General features: G+C 32.4%; 1 protein-coding gene across 1 annotated transcript in view; it reads right to left on the reverse strand.

Annotated features, from left to right (window-relative positions):
* The window catches only part of LOC142317935 (uncharacterized), a 53,485-nt gene that overhangs the window by 7,094 nt on the left and 24,377 nt on the right, over positions 1-22,014 (reverse strand). The window contains exon 2 of the mRNA XM_075354473.1: positions 14,578-14,867. Within this exon, the coding sequence (XP_075210588.1) occupies positions 14,578-14,867 (290 nt within the window). The remainder of the gene's footprint in view (positions 1-14,577; positions 14,868-22,014) is intronic.

The raw sequence follows: 22,014 nt of genomic DNA on the forward strand, positions 1-22,014 counted from the left end.
ACTGGCAACTAAGCTCCTCATTTTTCGGCTGTACGTACTGCCGATTCTAACATATGCTTACCCGGCATGGGGGGCAGTGTTGAGCTCCTCGCTTCAAAAGAAGATCGAGGCCGTCCAAAACATCGCGTTGCGGACGATCTTTGGAGCTCCGTGGTTCGTCAGGAACGCCACTCTCCGATCTGATGCGAGATTTCAATCCGTGTCCGAGGTGGGGGTGGCGCAGGCGCGCAGACTGTTCGGGAGAGCGGCTGTGTCCGAACACAGTCATCTTCGGGACATCTGCCGAGAGGACCCAACTCCGACAGTTGTAAGGAAGCGGCCTCACGCCGTACTGGACGAACCACCGTGATGGTGCGGTGCGGTAGCCGAAAATCGACAAACCAGGCTTAGGGGCCTCCATATCGCATGAGCCATAAACGGAATAGTGCGTCAGACGCGTTTCCGGGGTCGCGAGTGAAAAGTTTTCGCGAGTTATATAGTTTGAAGACGTCAAACACGGTAAGTCGCGCATAAAACAAAAACGCGGTCTAAATTTAAAAAAAAAAAAACACAGACAGAATACAGTAAGACAAAATATCCCAGCAATTGCGACTCCTCCGGAAAAGGGGACGCATTGCTCCCTCCTTATAGCTAGTGCCCCGTTGTGGCGTATTCCTGCTAGCCTATTAAAGAGTTAGCACCGAAAGGACTTCAGTGGACGGTCTGAAGGGGAATTACGTCGGGAGGACAGGCTTTATAAGCCTAGCCTTCCGCGGTCGGCCCATGAAATGGGTTCGATAACGCTGGTTTAACAACGGATTGGAATGCAATTAAATCCGTCTTAAATTCACTAAAATAATAATAGACAAAACTTGAAAAATTAGATCCGAGATTAAAAAATAACCCTTTTAAAAACAAGCCCGATTAGAATGATCCAGCAGCAAGGGACTCTGTCCAGGTTCTGCGATAAAGTAGGGAGTAATAGACTCCTGCTTTCCATAAATTCCATAAATCTGTAAACAAATTTTGGTCTGATTTAACCCCCTAGATTAAATGACTTTTTACCTAAAAAATTATGCAGTATTAAAATTATAATTGAAAAAAAATAAAAAAAATTTCAGGTCTCAATTGACTCCTTGACCAAATGATATTTTCATTATGAAAATTATACGGTATAGTATAAGTTGAATTGGACCCAAACTTAAAATACCAATCTTTTAAAGTTTAATTTTTAAGGTGGAAAATCCAGTTATATCTAGTATTAATGGACAATATGGAAATATGGAAAAAGAGGATGTCATGGGATCCTACATAAAAATGTTTTTAATTTCTAATGCTTTGTATGTTTTTCAAGTTGTGGCTGTTATTAGAAGTGTTATATGAGTTTGCTGTCAAGCAAGGGGATCATAAATTGGGCCCCCATTTTTGCCTTAAAAATTTTGATTATTTTAGCATGTCTTCCTTGGACAGTAGAGCCAAACTCAATCTCCTTGAAACCCACACAAATTTGCTTGTAGGTTGTATCTTGCTCTCATGTCATCACTAGCCATCTTCAAGTGTTGTCAGGCATAATGATTTATTTCTGTTAGGTGACTAACCAATTCTGCTGTGTACTGTACAGGTTGCTGTTTCCCGGCAGTGAACCAAAGAGCAAGTTACAAGGTAACTCAGCTCTCTTCCAAAGATCATCTTGGCAGGTGTAATGCTGAGGTTTCATGCACAGCTGCTCTGTAAGCTATCACAAAGAGAAGTTGTTTCTTGTCCCAGTCGCACTAATTAACCAAGATGACCTTTCTTAGGAGCTCCTCTATAGTTTTGATGTAGTATTCAACTATTCCTTCTGAATCTGGATGAAGCAACATAGTTGTTGTTTTTCTTCTACTAAAACACTCAAAGACTAACTGCAAAAGATGAAGTTCCACCCTTGTTCACTGTGTATTTCTCTCGGTACCCCAAAACAGCAGAAGAATTCATTTACCAGTGTCTGCTACCAATGATGCTAATTAGTTTAATAAAGCATAGACTTCTGGCCATTTAGTGAAGTAATCCATGGTTACTAGCAGATACTTTATTCCCCTTTTGGTAGCTGGAGAAGGTCCAGCAACACTGATGACAACATGCTCGAATGATGCTCCCATCTTGAAATGTTGCATGTGGCTTCGGCTCTGCAGTCTAGGTTCTTGACCTATCGTCACACAAATTACATCAATTCTCAACATCGTCTGATAAATGGGGTCAGCAGTACCATTGTCACACCTTGTCCAACATTTTATTGACGCCTAAGTGGCCACCTGAAGTACCGTCATGAATTTCTTCCGAACCTCCTTCACTTTTTGGGAGAACAAGTTTTAGAATGGACTGTTTTCCATCCTCAGACTGCGATTCCCTGAAGAGTTATCCTTCACTACCAGAGAATTCCATTGTGTCCAATAACTTTTGTACCCAGGCTTCAATGCTGGTCTTTCTCCAGCCTCCTTCTCAGTCAATAGTGGACGATATCTGCATCTGCTAATTGTGTTTTACTTATTTCTTCTTTTCTGCCTGCTTGTTGCTGCTATAGTAGTGATTCGATATAGATCTGAAACTCCGGCTTGTTCTAAGATAACAAATATATATATATATATATATATATATATATATGAATATATCATCTGACATCTGATCAAAGATAACTGAGGATTGAAGCTAAACATAAATTCTTCTCCAAGAGTTCAAACAATTCAGCTTCTCTTGACCCCCATCTGAATTTTTTATCTTTTTTTTATTTGTTGTTTCTTTAGTTATTTAATTAATTGTTAATAAATAGTTAACTTCATTTAAAACATACAATTGTTATTAATAATAAAATATAAATAGGTTAACTATTCGTTATATGCCCAGCAAACATTGTACTCTGTCTAGACATTGTTGATAAAGTATTAGTTCCTCCGGATTCGCTAGATACTTTAGTGCTTATATAAGTCTGCTATAGCCGCAATGTTTGATGGGGATATAACGGAGTTTATTTTTCTAATATTATGTATAAAATTAGAACGTTAAAATTAAAACATTCGTTACTCTCTCGGCATTTAATATTTAAGGTTAATTAGATGAGGTTAGCGAGCATTGGGTTATGTTGATATCGTGTGAAGTTCAGTACCGAATCATTACCTAACCTTAACCTAGAATCTTATCAAGCTTAAATTACAGTTTTTAAAACTTTAATTGCAGTAATAAAAGGCGATAACATACGCCACTAACGAACAGTGATTTGTTACTAGACGACTAATGCCACGATCCAGGATGTGGATGCCGGTGTTCTTTGGTGGTTAGAGTTCAATTACCCGACATCTCAGGAATATTCGGACCTGAGACTGTACAAGACTACACTTCAATTATATATTCATTTTCACATTTATACAATTCATCCTCTGAATTAATACCTTAGGGTGGTTCCGGAGGCTAAACAGAAAAAGAAAGACGACTAATGCCATCTAGTGAAGATTTATAAACTGAGATGTGGGTGTAGTAGACGTAGTACAATTTCTGCGGGGCATATAAAGAAGTTTAAGTTATGTATGAAATTAATGCAGTAATGTTTAACTTGGCCGATTCAATAAACGATTCCTCCGATTTATTCATGTAATATCCAATTACAGTTTAAGTGAAAAAGAAAGCCAAAGATGATTAACAGTGACGTATTTCAAACAAGTATAAGTAAGCAGGTAATCATTTTTTAGAAAATTTCTACTCTCAAAAATTATTATTAAACATTTCACATATTGTGGTTACTGTTACCAATTTGTAATCTAGATACTACAAGGTGTAGTACTACTACACTTTTCTATATTAATTAATAAATGTTTTATTAAATATACTACGAGGCGCAACCAATCTTGATGCTTGGTATGGCGGCAGCGACAGCCGTATGTTGAATCATTCTACTATCCTTTTAGCATAACATTTGCTTCGTTGCCTAACAGCGAATGGGCCTTCATAAGATGTATTATGATGTTAGTATTGAATTGCAGAACACATTTTTTTTAAATATATATATATATATAATTAAATTATATTAAATTGAACTTATGTCAAATTTAATTGGTTCATTGAAAAATTTTTAATTAATATCCGACCATTTTTTGCATAAAAATGTTATTATGCCGTTTTCAAAACGGTAAATGTGACAAGAGTTACAGAAGCGCTTAAGTGAAGCTGGATTTCGTAGGCCTACACATAGAATGGTATGACATGCAAATCAAAATGTATTATCTTCATTGAGTGTTGGTGTTTCATTTTTTTAAACAGATATTCAAAAGTTAATGTAAGATAACGATTAAATACACTAATTAAGGGATTCGGAAATTACAGCAGAAACTTATTATTTTTAAACGTTACAAAAAAATAAAACTATTTTAATTAAGGAGGTTAACGCATCCACTTTGCAAGAAATATTAGAAATTCTGAGGTCATCAGAATCATCATTGTCTTTTTGTAAAGAAATAAATGATACCATATTATTGTAACTAATGTGTTCTTGTTGCATACATTCAGCTTCTGTTTCCTTAACTTTATTATTATTTCCTTAACACAACACACCTTCCAATTTTTTTCTCATTCATGTCGGCCACTTTATTTTCACATAGCCTTTGAACATCTTTGATATCAAAAGTTAGTTATGACTTGCTACGTATCCTTCAACTTCTGACCTTCTGACCAAATCTCGATAGAATTTAAATCGGGATGATATGAAGGTAATCGGAGAACATCATCCCCTTTCTTCTGTAAAAGTTCGTCAAATACATAGTAAACTTTTCCCTATTTACTTTCACCAATTTGTACAAGTATGGTTTCAGCATCGAGAAAGAATGAAGAACAGGATCTTCTGCAACCACTTTATCATATCTTCTTTTCTTGAATTTGAAATTGGCGATTTTTTTAAAAGGGCATTGTGATGGGTGCTTTGTCAGAAATTACCACAGAATTATCGGGAAGGTTTGCAATTAATATCTCTTCTATCCATTTTAAGTAATTTTCCGCTATCATCTGACCTTTGTAATCGCCACTTTTTAAATTTGCTTGCCAAATTAGACGTTAAATATAAAACCCATTTCTTCTCCGGCGTGCACTATAAGTCTGCTGCCTATTAAAATAGAAACTTTCAGCCCTTCACCTGTATTACTACACCACGATTTATTTGTAGTAATGTGAGAAGATATTATATATGACTCATCGGGCTACAGTACTGGGCTATTTTCGGTTCTAAATTTTTACACGACAGCCAGATGCTGAATACGCTTAAATATTATATAATATCGCTCAGTGAGAACCTTCATGTTATGTTCGGTTTTTCTCCACTTAAATCCCAATTCTTTTATTATTTTTTCTCAAATTCATCTATTTTCCTTAATAACCAATGGCACCGTGAAATTCCTTTATACTTCCTCATCAAACACTTATCAAAGTTATTTTGTCCCGTTGCAGGCTTTTCATTTTTTCTTTTGTATTTTATTGGAGTATAGAAAAACGTCTCCACTAGATTTTCGGCTAATTTTCCTAGCAGACACGTTTTTTCCTTTCTCACTCTTTAGACGTAGGATCGCGACAAACAACACGTAGCTGTCTCCTTTCTTCACATTTTTTACGTGAATTAGTTGTTTATTCTCCTTTTCCGACTTCGGAAATCGATCACCTTCTTGTTTCATAAATTCACACACATAATTTATTATTTCCCGGGCCTGCCGTTTTAGGTTTTTGTTCTTTCGATAGACTTAACTTCATTCACAATTTAAAAAACACTAAAAATACACAAACTAATGTAAAACGTGACCACATTTTTTCATTCAAAACTAGAATAAAAAGAAGTGGAATTTACACAAATGTTCTCACAGGATCAATAGATACAGGAAAATTATTTTACTGGATTATACTCGCATTCAATAACATAGGCTTATAGGTAATTATTTTTATATTGGCCTAGCTGTATTTAAAAACTATGAGCCATGATTATTTTTACCATAAATAAAATCACTATAGCTATGCTCGTATATGTCAGACAATTACAATGTCAGTTAATTTATCATTTAGCGTTTGTCCGCTGACGTAATTGTAATACTTGTTGAGAATAGGCCTTCATTTTTACAACATTTAAAAGTATACCATAACATTTCTTTTTATGGCAAAATATTTAATCATTTATAAAGTATAAACAGCAGAATTAGAAAATAATTAAACGTAATCCATGATACCGTCCAGTAACATAAAATGATAAGTACTATTTACATGAAAGTAATTTTCTTCTGCGTTTGAAAACTAAACTGAATGTTTTCAGTTTGGATAATAGGCATGGTACTAGCCGTCGTAGCCCAAGCTTTAAAATTCATTGTGGCACTTACCCGTAGTACACCATACGATGAACTAAATGTATACACTGATCATGAAGTAAACACTAAACTTTAGATTAATACTGTTATTCGTTCTTTCGCTAAAATGCGTCGCCTTATATTTGTACTTCATCATTTTAAACTTCTTTTTAATTTCATATAATTTACATAACGCACACAGCATTATTATTTTTATTCATTATTATTTTAAAGTACAATCTTTATCGATTCCTATTTTTCTTTTTAAGTACTCACAATGTATGTACGTTGTATTATTTACATTTGTATGCAAACAAATATGATATAAGTTAACGGTAAGATATAAGCATTTATATTATTCGGGTCGAACTTCTTTTTAAATCAGTAGACTACGAAAGAACCTTTGGTAGTCTACTGATTTAAAAAAAAAATATTTTAATTTAACAATTTCTTACTTTACATCCTTTTTACACGACTGCCCAAAAAGGAGTATAATGTATTTAGAGTGTATGTGTGTTTTTTCCACCGTAGCAGCTCAACAGCTGAACTAATTTAGATGAATGACTCTGCGTTGGAAAAATTATGTGACCGGTAGTGTCATAGGCTATATATATATATATATGTATATATACCAGGTGATGGAAACAGCTTTATACTGCATATCTGAGAGGTATTTGAAGGCAGAAAGAAATGAGATTCTACATAGTTAAAAAAATGTTCATTATGGTGGGTTTTTAATTTTTGTCCGCCATATTGAATCAAAGTTAATTTTTTAAATAGGAAGGTGAACATATCACACCTCGTTTCGATTTAAAATTTTACAAGAAAAACAATGGTGAAACTCGTTTTTCTGTTAATGTCTTCGTTATTCAGTTATAAGCATTCAAAACTGCAGTGGCGGAAAAATCGTTTTAACAATAAAACGAATAAAAACTCGCTGCATAAACAGTTTTATTGCATTTTATATTCATAATGCAGACAATAACGAGCTTTAAGCAGAGCTATAATATTGATAATAACTAATAATTAACAACACACAACAAATAAACGGCTACATCAACTTATATTTTCTAAGTAAAAATTAACTTCGTGTTAATATCAACTGATGTTTGTTAAATATCGTAAATGAAACAAATCAGCTGGAAATACTTACTTAAAAGATGTATTACAAATTTAGTTGAGTAAATCAGCTGTTAATTTACAACAATGTAGTTTGTATTACGTTGAAACAATGCAACTTATTAACTCCTCATTCACCTTTTTACTTAAACATATTTGTATTGGTAAAATTCGATAGTGCTAGTAAAAATTAAGTTGTAAGCCTTGAGGTTCAAATTTTCTTTTGTGAAAGTTTTATTATTAGTTTCCTCGTTCATTTATTTAGTTTTATTAAATATTAAATCTTCAAATAACAGTGCCTTCTTTAACTGAAACTGAAAGAATAAGTCTCTTGATGATGTAAAGGTATGGTAGCAGAATTCGGCCTTTGAAAGAGGTATGTGATTTATTTAATAATAGATTTCCAAACAGAGAAACAATTAGTAAATTGACTGCGATCAAGACAATACAGCGATCTGAAGAAACCGTACAAAATCGTCCTCGCACCGGTAGACCAAGAACTGTCACAACTAATGCAAAGTCATTAGATGTATTGCAGACCTTTCTTTGTTGATGACTCTCATTCATCGATTGGAAAACTGTTGTCCAACATGACATCAGTTGTTTTCCGGTTCAAAAACTTAATAAAAAAATAAATTCCACCCTTATGAGCTATACCTGGTACAAGAACTTTCGGAAGATGATTTTGAGCGCCGAGTTGAGTATTGTGATATTATAATGCAAAGGTTAGACATAGATACAAATTTTTCTATTTCAGTAATATTTACTGATGAAGCGATTTTTATTTTAAATGGTCATGTGAATAAGCAAAACTGAAGTTTTAGCGATAATAATCCCAGATGGATGTTGGAAGCTCATACACAGCACTCTTTGGGCGGAAATCGTTGTTCATTGTATTGTAGGGCCTTTTATTTTAGATGACAATCTTACAGGAGATGCTTACTGCAACTTGTTAGCCGATAGGATTTTACCAAATATCCAGGAAGAGAGTAGAGTATTTCAAAACGCATAGCGATAGAATCATTGTAATAAGGATAAAATCAAAACCTAAACCGACAACGATTGTTAACGTCTATATGCCTACAAGCGCCCATGATGATGATGAGGCAGAGTGTGTATACGAAGATATTGATGAAGCAACTAAACACGTAAAGGGAGATGAAAATTTAATAATAGTTGGAGATTGGAATGCAAGCATTGGAAAAGGCAAGGAAGGAAATATAGTGGGTGAATACGGGCTGGGCAAAAGGAATGAAAGAGGGGACCGACTTATAGAGTTTTGCACGAAGTATAATTTAGTAATTGCCAACACCCAACAATTTAAAAATCATAATAGAAGAATATACACTTGGAAAAAGCCAGGCGATACTGCAAGGTATCAGATAGATTATATCATGGTTAAGCAAAGATTTAGAAATCAACTCGTTGACTGCAAAACTTACCCTGGAGCAGACATTGATAGCGACCATAATTTGGTGATAATGAAATGTAGATTGGGGTTTAAAAACCTGAAGAAAAGGTGTCAGATGAGTCGGTGGAGTTTAGAGAAGCTTGAGGAAGAGGAGGTAAAGAAGATTTTTGAGGAGGACATCGCAAGAGGTCTGAGTAAAAAAGGTAAGGTAGAAAATGTAGAAGAAGAATGGGAGAATGTTAAAAAGGAAATTCTTAAATCAGCAGAAGCAAACTTAGGCGGAATAAAGAGAACTAGTAGAAAACCTTGGGTTTCAGACGATATATTGCAGCTGATGGATGAACGTAGAAAATATAAGAATGCTTGTGATGAAGAAAGTAAAAGGAACTATCGGTAATTAAGAAATGCTATAAACAGGAAGTGCAAACTGGCGAAACAAGAGTGGACTAAAGAAAAGTGTTCAGAAGTGGAAAGAGAAATGAACATTGGTAAAATAGACGGAGCATACAGGAAAGTTAAGGAAAATTTTGGGGTACATAAATTAAAATCTAATAATGTGTTAAACAAAGATGGTACACCAATATATAATACGAAAGGTAGTCGATAGATGGGTGGAATATATTGAAGAGTTATACGGAGGAGATGAATTAGAAAATGGTGTTATAGAGGAAGAAGAGGAAGTTGAGGAGGATGAAATGGGGGAAACAATACTGAGATCTGAATTTAAGAGAGCATTAAACGATTTAAATGACAGAAAGGCTCCTGGAATAGACGGAATAGTCCAGGAAAAGATTTTTAAAAGTATATGTTTGGAGTGTCGCTTTATATGGAAGTGAAACTTGGACAATCGGAGTATCTGAGAAGAAAAAATTAGAAGCTTTTGAAATGTGGTGCTACAGGAGAATGTTAAAAATCAGATGGGTGGATAAAGTGACAAATGAAGAGGTATTGCGGCAAATAGATGAAGAAAGAAGCATTTGGAAAAATATAGTTAAAAGAAGAGACAGACTTATAGGCCACATACTAAGGCATCCTGGAATAGTCGCTTTAATATTGGAAGGACAGGTAGAAGGAAAAACTTGTGTAGGCAGGCCACGTTTGGAATATGTAAAACAAATTGTTAGGGATGTAGGATGTAGAGGGTATACTGAAATGAAACGACTAGCACTAGATAGGGAATCTTGGAGAGCTGCATCAAACCAGTCAAATGACTGAAGACAAAAAAAAATCCAGGAAAATCTCGGACATGAATTAAATAATAACGTATGGTTTCAGCAAGCTGGGCCACCAATTCATTATTATCTAAGGGCACGGCAAATTTTAAATGAACAATTTCCAAATCATTAGATAGGTCGTAAAAGAATTTTGAATGCTTATAACTCGATAACGAAGGTATCAACAGAAAAATGGATTTCACCACTTTTTTTTTGTAAAATTTTAAATCGAAATCATGTATCATATGTCCACCTTCCTATTTAAAAAATTAAGTTTGATTCAGTATGGCGGACAAAAATTAAACAACCACCATAATGCACTTTTTTTTTAAAATATGTAGAGCTCAATTTCTTTCTGTCAACAAATACCTCTCAGATATGCAGTATAAAGCTGTTTCCATATTTAAATATCACCCGGTATATACTGTCGCGTGTACGCGGCTTGATCAGGATATTGAGAGACTAACAATTAAAAATGTTTATATAATTACAATTTATTAGTTTAAGAACATAAATAAAATAAAATAAATTAATAATAATAATATTGACAATAATATACAACTAACAACAATAATAATAATAATAATAATAATAATAATAATAATAATAATAATAATAGTAATAACGGCAAAAGAATATGATAATAGTGAATAACAACCGCAATAACAATAATAAAGTCAGTAATAATAATAATCAACGAATTATATACAAAATAAAATTTCAAGTACAGGATTTACTTAAAGGTAGTTAAATCATAAAAACCAGAATTCAGTCCCATTGACGAAAGACATTGTAATGACCGCTCATAATAAACCTAATATTGCATTAATAACAAGATAAGATTAAACCAGTTGAAGGTTCATACAATTACATTCACTGCAAATACCTTTCCTGATTAACAATAGAACTACCCTAATAATTTATGAATGAATTTAACAGTCACTTATCATTACTATCTATCAATAACTCACCAAACTTTCTGAATTTACCTACTGTCCACACTAGAATGCTTGCGACGTCATATCGAAAACACCCTGCAGCACTACACGCTTAATTTTGCTTCTTACTCACATAATACTGACTGTCTCACTAGTTCATACAGAGTTTATATACCCTGACCTGCAGAACCGGTCACATTCCTTAACTGGTGAAGCGTGAGAATTATCGTCCGTGTCCTTACATTTTTCCATAAATTCCTACTCTGGTCCGGTAACCTTCTCGTCGAACAACACCTATTAGACGTGCCATTGGCAGTATTACAAAGAACCATTGCTAAATGGATAATTTTCCCCCTTTTATTAAGTCTCCTCTAATCTTTTAGTCTCCTGGATTCCTTTCATTGTTATTTTCTCATACTTTCTTCTTAATGGATCCGTTATCCAGTTCTGTTATACTAGTCTTATTACAATATATATAAAGGAAATTATATACGTGTATATATTTACACAAATAATTAATTTCCTTTGTTTAGTAAAGCTTAGATTAAAAAACAATTTGATACTATAGTTATTAAAGTAAAAGGTAAAGAGATAATTTTATGATTTTCATATTAATAAATAAAAACGGTCTTATTTTACACAATAACACTTCTCCATTAACCTAACAAATTTTATGGTGTTAACTTTTATTAAAATATGTTAAAAAGCAATGTGAAAAATTTAAATAAACTTTTTTTGAAGTCGAGGTCAAGTTGAAAAAGCCCTTGCCAAAAAGTGGAACGTCCTATAAATGGTTGACTTAGTATAACTACTGCTTCATATCAACATTAAACGAGATTAACTATCTCGTTTAATGTTGATATGTTTCGAAAACTAACTGTTTTCGAAACATTTTCGGTTTGATTTTTATAATTTGATTTAGACTTCAAAAAAACCCTTTTTAAAGGTTCCTCATTTACCTTTAAGATTAAAACATGATGACAAAAGGTTCTTTTGTTTAGTTTTTCATTTTTGAAGAAATATTTCAGTAATGTAAAAAAAAACTGCTTAATGTATATAAAATGACTTAGTTATTTTCTGTTAGTTTGATATCTACATTATATATATAGAATAAAATATCACTCTTGTGTTTTACCTTTATAATGTAAACGCTATTAAGCTTCAGATGCAAAGGCAAAGATATAATGCAACTAATATTGAATATAGTTAACTAATCAAGAAAACTTCATATTTAACCACAACCCCCTTAACTAATTTATTTTTTGGTATTATATTCTCACTTTACTAGAACAAATCACTGCTAATAGCTAGATCTAGCTATTAATCGTTTATTTGATCAAATAAACGATTAATTAATACAACCAGAGACACAAGAAAATAATTGTGACTTACAAAATTAATGAATAGCCTCTTATACATGTTTAATAAAACATTTCATCTACTTTTACATTTATTTATTTTAAATATTTATACTAAATTGTTATACCAATTTAATTACTTATATGAAATATATAACTTCCTAATCTCTATGCCGACTAATATGATTTTTATTTTTTAGTGTGCAAGACTACTAGATATCTCTAACGGATGATCTTGACAAGCAATTTGGTAAAACAGTTAGTACCGAGTAATATTATTTTCCCAAAGAACCGGTTAATAACAGAGAATCTGCATAAATTAAATGGCAGCAATTTTTCCAAATTTAATTCCTTTATTTACGCATTGTATAATAGCTTATAGCGCTTATATTATATATACATATAAATAATAAATTTGTGAAGTTTCAGCTGGAATATCATCATGACAACAGAGAAAAAGCTATACAATAAATGCAGACATCTTGAGCTAAATGAAAGTGTTTTTCAGAAGAAAAAAAGGAATTTTTCTTCTTACGCAATCTAATTAACAGGTCATTGCTTTAGATAAATTTGTATTACCGTGACTTATGTTAAAAAAAAAAAAAAGAAAAACTGAAACCAGGTTGTACAATTTAGGATGAGGAGACCATAATCACAAAATTTTAATGTATTTAAAGGTAACATCATAGAATTTAAAAAAAAAAAAAATAGTGTCAGTAAATTATTTTTCAACAGAAGTGTAACAGGCAATAAAGATTATGAAATCGTGCAAGATACTCGACCGACTAGCTCAAATTACTGAAAGTAGACACTAAACCACAGAACTTTGATCAACGCATCAAACAGAGACCAAAGTAATGTTTTTTTTACATCCCATAGTGGAAGACACCCGCCTTGTGACGCTTCCCCCCCCCCCCAGGGCAAGTCATGATGGGCTTTAACGGGAGCCGTCTTTCGCCCTCTAACTTTGTTCATGTCACAGTAATAAGCCAGGCCTCGTTGGGATGCCACTGATGTAAATGCCTCGGTTGTTCATACCCCTGACTTTGTTTCATTATAGACTCCAGTCTGGTCTACCAGGGAGAGGCGGACTGACCTCCTACTCCCACTCAGCTCCATCGCAGAGTTCCGCGTGAAGTTTACTTTCACTTACTACCATCGTCGAGAAGGCGCTACACCTCACGGGTGCATGGTTACCCATACCCTCGGCAATGCAGTCGTCGTTCCGCCAATAGCTAACATTAACAATAATTACCATTACTTTTACTAATAACCGTGGTTCGATGCCAACACTGCCTATCTCCGGCCAATCAACTGCCCAGGCGGTCCCTACCCACCCGGGGTGCTACTCTACCCTTCCGTCATTCTGTTCAAAGCGAGGAGGAAGCAATCCACGATACTCCATTCTCTGCGAGTCTTCCAATTGACTCGCAGATCAAGAATGGAATCCACTCTCTCGAGCTCCCTAACAACTCTGTTACGTTCAGCCTCGTACCGGAGACAAACATAAAGAACATGGTCCGCAGTGTCATCGACCTTACAGTCCGGACACAAGCCGAGTGTTTTTGTTACATCTCAATTCCCCCCCCCCCCCCACGAGGGGAGAAAATCCCGCCTCGTAGCGTGTCAGGTCGCTACACCACCCCTTCCGTTCCTTGTTTTTGTTATAGCTAAGGCCTAAGATATATAACATCAAGACCGACTTGCTCCATCCAAATTATAAATTTATTTGAGTTTGCTAAAAAAGTCAATGAGCCAAACATTAGTATGTTAAAACGTCGCACCAAAGTCTAAAAAAAATGTTCACAATTAGTAGTATACCTAATATGTGAACTGGAAGTTTCCTCTCAAATGGTTATAAATAAAAATAATATTAATAAATTTTATTAAATGTATTCGTGTTTTGAATTAAATTTAAAGAATACCAAAATAATATCAACGATGCTGATAGGACCACAAACAAGCAACATTATCTATCTGTTAGTTATAAATTATGTTAAACATTTAATTAACCCGAATTTTTCATTCGGGGCTACAGAAAATATTATGAGCAAAGGCAGGAAACTGTTGGTAGAAAGAAAATAGATGAAAAAATAATTTGGAATATAGGAGAAATGATGATCCTAGTAATCTGATCCTGATACTCAGATAGTGTTGTAAAAAATAAAAAAAATATATTACCTTTATTAATTAATAATTATTGTTTACTATAATTACCTGTGTTCCGTAGGATGGAGATCGTCACCATTAATTGTGTATTGTGCATATCTACCGGTAGTCCAATTGCGATTTAACCAATAAACGTTTCGCCATCCTGTTACAGTTTGGCCATCCATTGCCCAACCACGACGCTGACAAAGTTTTTTCCAAGTATTGTCATTATCTAAAAGGTATTTCCATTCCTTACAAACGTGACTAGCGACTAAGATGTCTTCTCCTTCCAAATATTCAATCAATTGTTCAGATACTTCAGGTGGAAGAGCAGTTAGGAAATCAATTTTGACACTCTGATGAAGGAAACGAAAAAACAAGTTTTATTAAATTGGTAAGAAATAAATATTAGAATGAATATTATAAATATAAGAATAATTAATACTTCATAATTTTTTTTTACTATAATATCGAAATAAACAGGCTAAGTTATTTAGGGGTAATGTGATTGAAACTAAAGAAACAAAGATGCCACAAAAAAAAACAAAGAAACGTTCAGGACATGTTCAAAACAAGTGAAAATAATGAAAACAAATTCCATAAACATAGGTCTGGAAACGCTTTGTTTTCGAATTACGGCTAGCGAAAGATTTCGCCCGGATTTATGCTCTTCTGATGAAAAGAAGCCCTACTGTAATTTTTGAGACCCAAATTAAGGAGTAAAATTGATGATTCTTACGTAATTTGAGCTGGGAAATAGAATAAAATAGGTTCCAGAAGTGTAACTCCAATAGTATTTAAGATATCCGACGTAAAACACAAAATTCGGTGTCGAAATACAAGTTTTTTTAGGTTTGTAGTACAATAAGTTTGTTATATGACCAATAAATGCTGAAGATTTAGTAACAAAACTTATACAGAATCATAATGGAAACAGAAAATTAATGTAAATACAGTCAATAAAAAGTGAATAAATAGTTACAAAAATCGGTTCTTTATTGACGAAAAATAAACGGAAAATTGTATTATTTTTTTCTGTTCCTAATAAACATTCTTTTTAAAAACAAAAACCCTAATTACTGAAAATAATTTTAAAATAAATACAAAATTTATGCTGTAAAATAATATTGTAGCTGTGTATATTCAATAATTTACACAGGTAAACCGAAATAATTACATAAAAAAGTAGATTGAAATGTATGTTACTTAAGAAATAGTGTATTTTAAAAAATTCTTCGTATAGGTTGGTACTACTAACAGCTGGTCAACTATAAAAATCATGGACTTCGTTTGAATTTGTTGTCATAAATTATCATACAAATAAAGGAAGTGTAATGTTATCACATCGTAGTGTAAAAATGTCGTTTTAATTTTTAACGAGTAATCTGTCGATATAAGTTTTGTTTAACGGATTTTCTGAACGGATTTCATAAAACGAAATTTCTGTAGATTTTGCAACGGAAATTCTGAAGTTGATCGACGTGAATATCAGGAGAGATTTCGTGGAAGGCGGATTCCAAATACGAAAACATTTTCTTCGGTATATCAACATTTTCAAACGAAAGAATCATTTCCTAAGCGTTCATTTTCTGTTTAACGCCAAGTAAATTACGTTAATGATGAATACCACGTGATTCAGTATATTCGGAATAGCCCAGTCACTAGTACAAGGCGAATTTCATATCGCACTGGTTTATCAAAAAAAAAAAGTGCGACGCATCCTACGGAAAGAAGATTTTTATCCTTTCCTCCTGCAGAAGGTTCAAAACTTGCGACCAACCGATTACCCCCAGCGGTTAAACTGTCGGCTTCTAGATAACTCTGATAAGGCAAATTCAATTTTATTAACTGATGAAGCCGCTTTTACGAGAAACGAAGTCTTCAATTCTAAAAATAGTAATTTATGGTGCGAAGACAATCCACATGGTACTGAGGAAACTAGTTCCAAACAGATTTCACATTAATGTTTGTTGTGGAATTATTTATGACGAACTTTTTGGACCATTTGTTTTCACTGAAAACCGGGAGGTGCCTTAACCTTAACCGGGAGATCTGTTTAACCTTTTCGTCTGTTTTGCTTCAATAAAAACCCGATTTTAAAAAAATATTTATTTACTTTTTATTGGCTGGATTTACATTAATTTTCTCAAAATTAAATTCTATATAAGTTTTCTTACTAAATCTTCCATTTATTAGTCATTTAACAAAGCTATTGTACTACAAATCTAAAAAAAAATTGTTTTCGACACCGAATTTTATGTTTTACGCCGGATATCTTAAATACTACTGGAGTTGCAGTTTTGAAACCTGTTTCATTCTATTTTCCAGCTAAAATTACATAAGAAATCACTAACTTTACTCCTTAATTTGGGTCCCACAAATTACAGTAGGGGTTCTTTTTTATTAGATCTGAAATCCGAACTCACCGGGTTGGTCTAGTGGTGAACGCGTCTTCCCAAATCAGCTGATTTGTAAGCCGAGAGTTCCAGCGTTCAAATCCTAGTAAAGCCAGTTAGTTATTTTTACATGGATTTGAATGCTAGATCGTGGATACCGGTGTTCTTTGGTGGTTGGGTTTCAATTAACCACACATCTCAGGATTGGTCGAACTGAGAATGTACAAGACTACACTTCATTTACACTCATACATATCATCCTCTGAAGTATTATCTAAACGGTAGTTACCGGAGGCTAAACAGGAAAAAGAAGATCTGAAATCCGAGCGAAATCTTTCGCTAGCCGTAATTCGAAAACAAAACGTTTCCAGACCTATGTTTATATGAACTTTTTTCATTATTTTCACCAGCAGAACATATCCTGAAAGTTTCTTCGCGGAGCACTCTGTATATATGTTGATCATTCACGAATTTACCTAATGTTGATTAAATATTAAAACCAGTTTTTTAAGTTTTAACATTTAAATCTTTATTTATTTTTCATAATCAGTGGGTTATAATTTTTTTTTTAATTATGATACAAAGTTTTTATATTAATACTTGCCGTGCCTGCAATCATTTTTCATGCAACGCTAACAATTAAGATACATCTAGAATTGTAGAACTATCTTATATAGAGTTCACTGAGAAATTACCACGTCGTATTTGTATTTGTTTAATAAAAGTATTTATAAAAAACCCTAAAGGCAGTTTTTAATTACAAAATGATTTTACGCCATTGAAGAAATTCTTTCCCACCGTAATCATAACATGTTGGATATATTATTTATTATATTGAGTTATAGATTATTTATTACATTTACATACAACTTAAGATTCACTCTTTATTCAGCACGAGTTACCGTAGAATAATATTAAAAAAAACAATTGGAGAAAGAGAAGGTAAACTTATCTCAAGATCTGCAGAATGTTATAAATGTAACAAAAATTCCCAATTTAAATTCCTTGCGACATTCCTTTAAATCTTCTTGAGATTGCTTAAAATTTTCTTGGAAAATGTTTTTTGAGAAAAATGAGGCCAAGCATGTCATGTGGTGGAAAAAAGTATCAGTCAAGATTAACGGGTGTTTCTATTTGGTTGTATTTCGAAGTTCCTACTCAATACTTATCGATGTTTTATTGTTATTCCACCGGATAAATTCTCTATCAGTAATATCCTATGACCGGTTTAGAACACAGTCATCAATCTTTCTTGAAAAAAATCTTTTTGTGTTTTTTTTTTAGGAGCAATATTATGAACTATCTTTTAAATCATATAAGTTTTTTGGGCGTTCAATAAGACATCGAAATTTTATTTAGCCACAATGCCCTCAACCAGTAGATATTTGACTTTTTATACATAGAAATATTTAACCCGAGTAAATCCATTGTTATTATAAAAAGCTGATTACTTAATCCACTTTAGTAATTATAATGACGTGGTTGTACCTAGACCACGAATTCAATTCCAGACTAGGTCTGCCATTCAACTATCATTTTATTCATCTTTCTCATTAAAGCAAATGTAAAATCATGTTACAATAATTAAAATTAGAATTAAAAATAAACAAATATTACTAGGCGATTGGAGTAACTGTTTCGCACAGGATTTTTAGTGAGGAAGCTTATTTTCGGCTGTAAACGTCGATTTCAAGCACAAAGGCATCAACAAAAGAATTTCAGCAGTAGCAACCTGATTGCTTTTTACAATACTGAAAACTTCAGAGTTAGTATCTTTCACAATTGCTATTTTTAGCGTTACATTGGACTGTCCGGGGTACACATTTTTATGAGCTTCCTTAATAATTTACATCAGTGTCGAACTATTTGGGTATTAGCTACAGTACACCATTTTACTCGCCATAAATATTCCGAGGTGATTATTTTTGCTACTAAGAAACGTATGACTATGCGTAATTTACTATCGGACATGTTTTGAAATGTATCTATAAAGTGTGTTCTGTACTAAAAAGGTTTGGGTGTCATAGTGTGAAACAAACACTGTCAACTTATTTCGACAAAGTTCTAAATATATCTTTCTTTAATCAAAAAATTGGGTTTTACAGAAAATAGAAATAATTATTTATTGCTTATTCTTATTTTTGCATATGTTCTGAGATACAGTAAGCCGACAACCGGATGCATCGATTTTCACAATAAAGTATCAAACTCTTTGCATCAATTATCCGAATCAGAATGTGTACCATTTGGAAAAAATTAATTTGATAAAATGTTTTAAATATTATTTAATATTGTAAAACGCTTATAACATCATTCTGAGTTAGAAACGAAACATATTTCCTAATTCTTCTTTCATATTTTTTTCTCTATCATACATTTCTCTTTCTGCGTTGAAATAATTCAGCGAAAACTGACTGCTAACTAGAGGTTTCTCGGTCGCTTTCTTTTTAATAATTTACTTGTATTTTAATATGATAATGTAAGGGCATTCGTCATTGCACGACTGACTTTTAATTTATGTTGTACATGAAAATAACTGTTGAATATCAGTCATAATAAATAGTGTAGATCGTGTAAAACCCCAAATTAATAAATGTTTCCCCATCAAATAAATAAACATTTCCCTGTTAATTGCCTCTGCACAATAGGGTAAGAAATTTCATTCCATCAAATACTCAACGAAAGTGGTTCATAGTCTTTGATCAGCCGTTACCCCATGAATTCACGTCTCGTTTTATTACGGAACGGTTTTTTTATGATTTTTACTTTTCCATCAGTAAAATTTTTAAGTTAATTTCTTCGATATTTTAAAATTAGATTTAATATAATTATTACTAAATACACAAATAAATATAGGCAATCAGTTACGTAAAATGACTTGTATATGGTTGAAACCATATTTTTTACAATATAATATAATGTTTTTTTCTGTTTTTTTAAAAATGAAACCATATCTCCCACTCCTTGACCAATTTTAATCAAAATTAAATAGCATCAATAATTGGTATTTAGAATCAGTAATTGGTATTTAGAGTTATCGTACAAGATTTCCTAGTCCAGTCTGAAGTATCAAGCGATATGATAATTGATTAAAAAAAAGCAAAAGATAGGTAAATTATTCCCCATCTCTTAACGAAATCGCCAAACATATAACCAAAGTAACATATTAATGGAATGGAATTATCTAATTAGTTCAATAATGTAACTTTGAATCAAGAAATTACAAAAAAGAGAAGTTTTTTGCCTCCACCCTTTTATGAGTGTTTGAAGATCAAACACTATTCAGAAGGGAAATTAAATTACGTGAAAAAATTTACCTACCCTTTCAATGAAATTTTGAGATACGAGATCCACAAGTTTCGTATCTTCCTGCCTCCTTGATCGAACGTGGCCAAAATTAAATATCCCCAATGCCCTATACAGAAATCATCAGGCCAAATTTTATTCAAATCGGTCCATCTAGTTTGGAAACATAAAAAACAGCCATACTTACATGCCTACGTACGTACATACCTACATTCAAGAATTTTTTAATGGTAACATTTTCTTTTAGCTTAAAAGAGTCATAAAACAGGAGTATCTGCAAAAAAACCGTTTTGCAAAATTTGCCTCGATTAGCACATTTTCCCTTACATAATATACTGTATAACTACACAGTATAACTATATAGCTGGGGAAGTAAAAATGTTGTTCTTAAAGAAAAGAAATTTATAAATCATTATTTCGTAATAATGAACAGTACGTTTTTTTTTTTACTCAGATTCTGTTATTATTGATATATTTCATTATTTAACTCACTGGACAGATACATAAAGTATAAAGATAACTTTATTGCTTTCAATTTTAAATCTTTATAATAATGAATACCTGTTGGTATTTGTAATTTTTTCAATATATCTATTTATTTAGACTTTTAATAAATGCTGCAAGAAATTAGCTTTTTTTGAGTGTATTACTACAAAAAATTATAAATTTTATTTTATGATCAATAAATATTTAGACTAGTTTAAATCTAAAATAACATTTTCTTTAATAAATGTTGCCAAAAGTCTCAAATTTGTCAGATCGGATTCTAGTTTTTTATTTTTTTTTAACGCATCTTAGTCGTAATGTACGTATTTAACTCGTGCTGACGTCGCAAAAGTAAAAATAAAGTACGAATAGACACTTACTATTTTATATTCTTGCATAAATTCAGACACATGTTTTATGAATTTAAAGCCCGAAAAAATTATGCTTTAAGATTATTTAAAATTTTTACTGACTACGGAGTTCTTTTTTCTTTTTCTTTACCTACATAAAAAATTATATTCATTGAATTTTGTGGTCTTACAAAAGACGAGATAAAGAGAGTACTTTTTCAGTTTATATATTTCTAATTCATCTGATTCGGAAGTGAAGCCGTTCGATATCGTCTAATATTTGTGTACTTAAAAATTAAACAATTTACTAAAATAAACTTACGCTTAGTAGTAATTTTAAGAGTATTTTTGTTTGTTTTATAGTAATTGCGTTACAAATATTTTTAATAAATAGGTACAAAATTAAACTAGTGACGTTAATGAATTAAATTGTCTGTAAGACAGTATAACATTAAATTAAATTAATTAAAAAATAAATTCTTATGTTTTGGCAGTATGAGAATACAAATATAGGTTACATAATCGTACATAAATAATCATGTAAAACAATCCGAACCTCAATTTTAATGAAGATTAGATTTGGTAAGCACTTACAATGATCTGAATTTTATACATAAAATTGTGCTTCAGTTACAGAAAGCTTTACATTCATTTACAGGTTTCATTATTTTTCTAAATTAATAAAAGAAATTTTTTGAAAAAAATTTTCTAAAAACAAAATAATAATTACACGAGAAACGTATTTCCTATGAACTCTATTACTTTTCCACCGTAATCCAAATTTTACGGGAGTAATCTCAAGATAAAGCTACAATTATCTCTATAAAACTAACAAAATAGAATAATGCGATTTAGGACGGTGTATATTTAAAGAAATATTTCGTACTGCTTTCTAATTCTAACCCTTACCTACTATGGCCACCTACTACTCAGACCATCTCCTTCGCATCATGAAGTTTATTTTG

The sequence above is a fragment of the Lycorma delicatula genome, chromosome 1 (genome assembly GCF_047948215.1).
Source record: "Lycorma delicatula isolate Av1 chromosome 1, ASM4794821v1, whole genome shotgun sequence".
Classification (NCBI taxonomy): domain Eukaryota; kingdom Metazoa; phylum Arthropoda; class Insecta; order Hemiptera; family Fulgoridae; genus Lycorma; species Lycorma delicatula.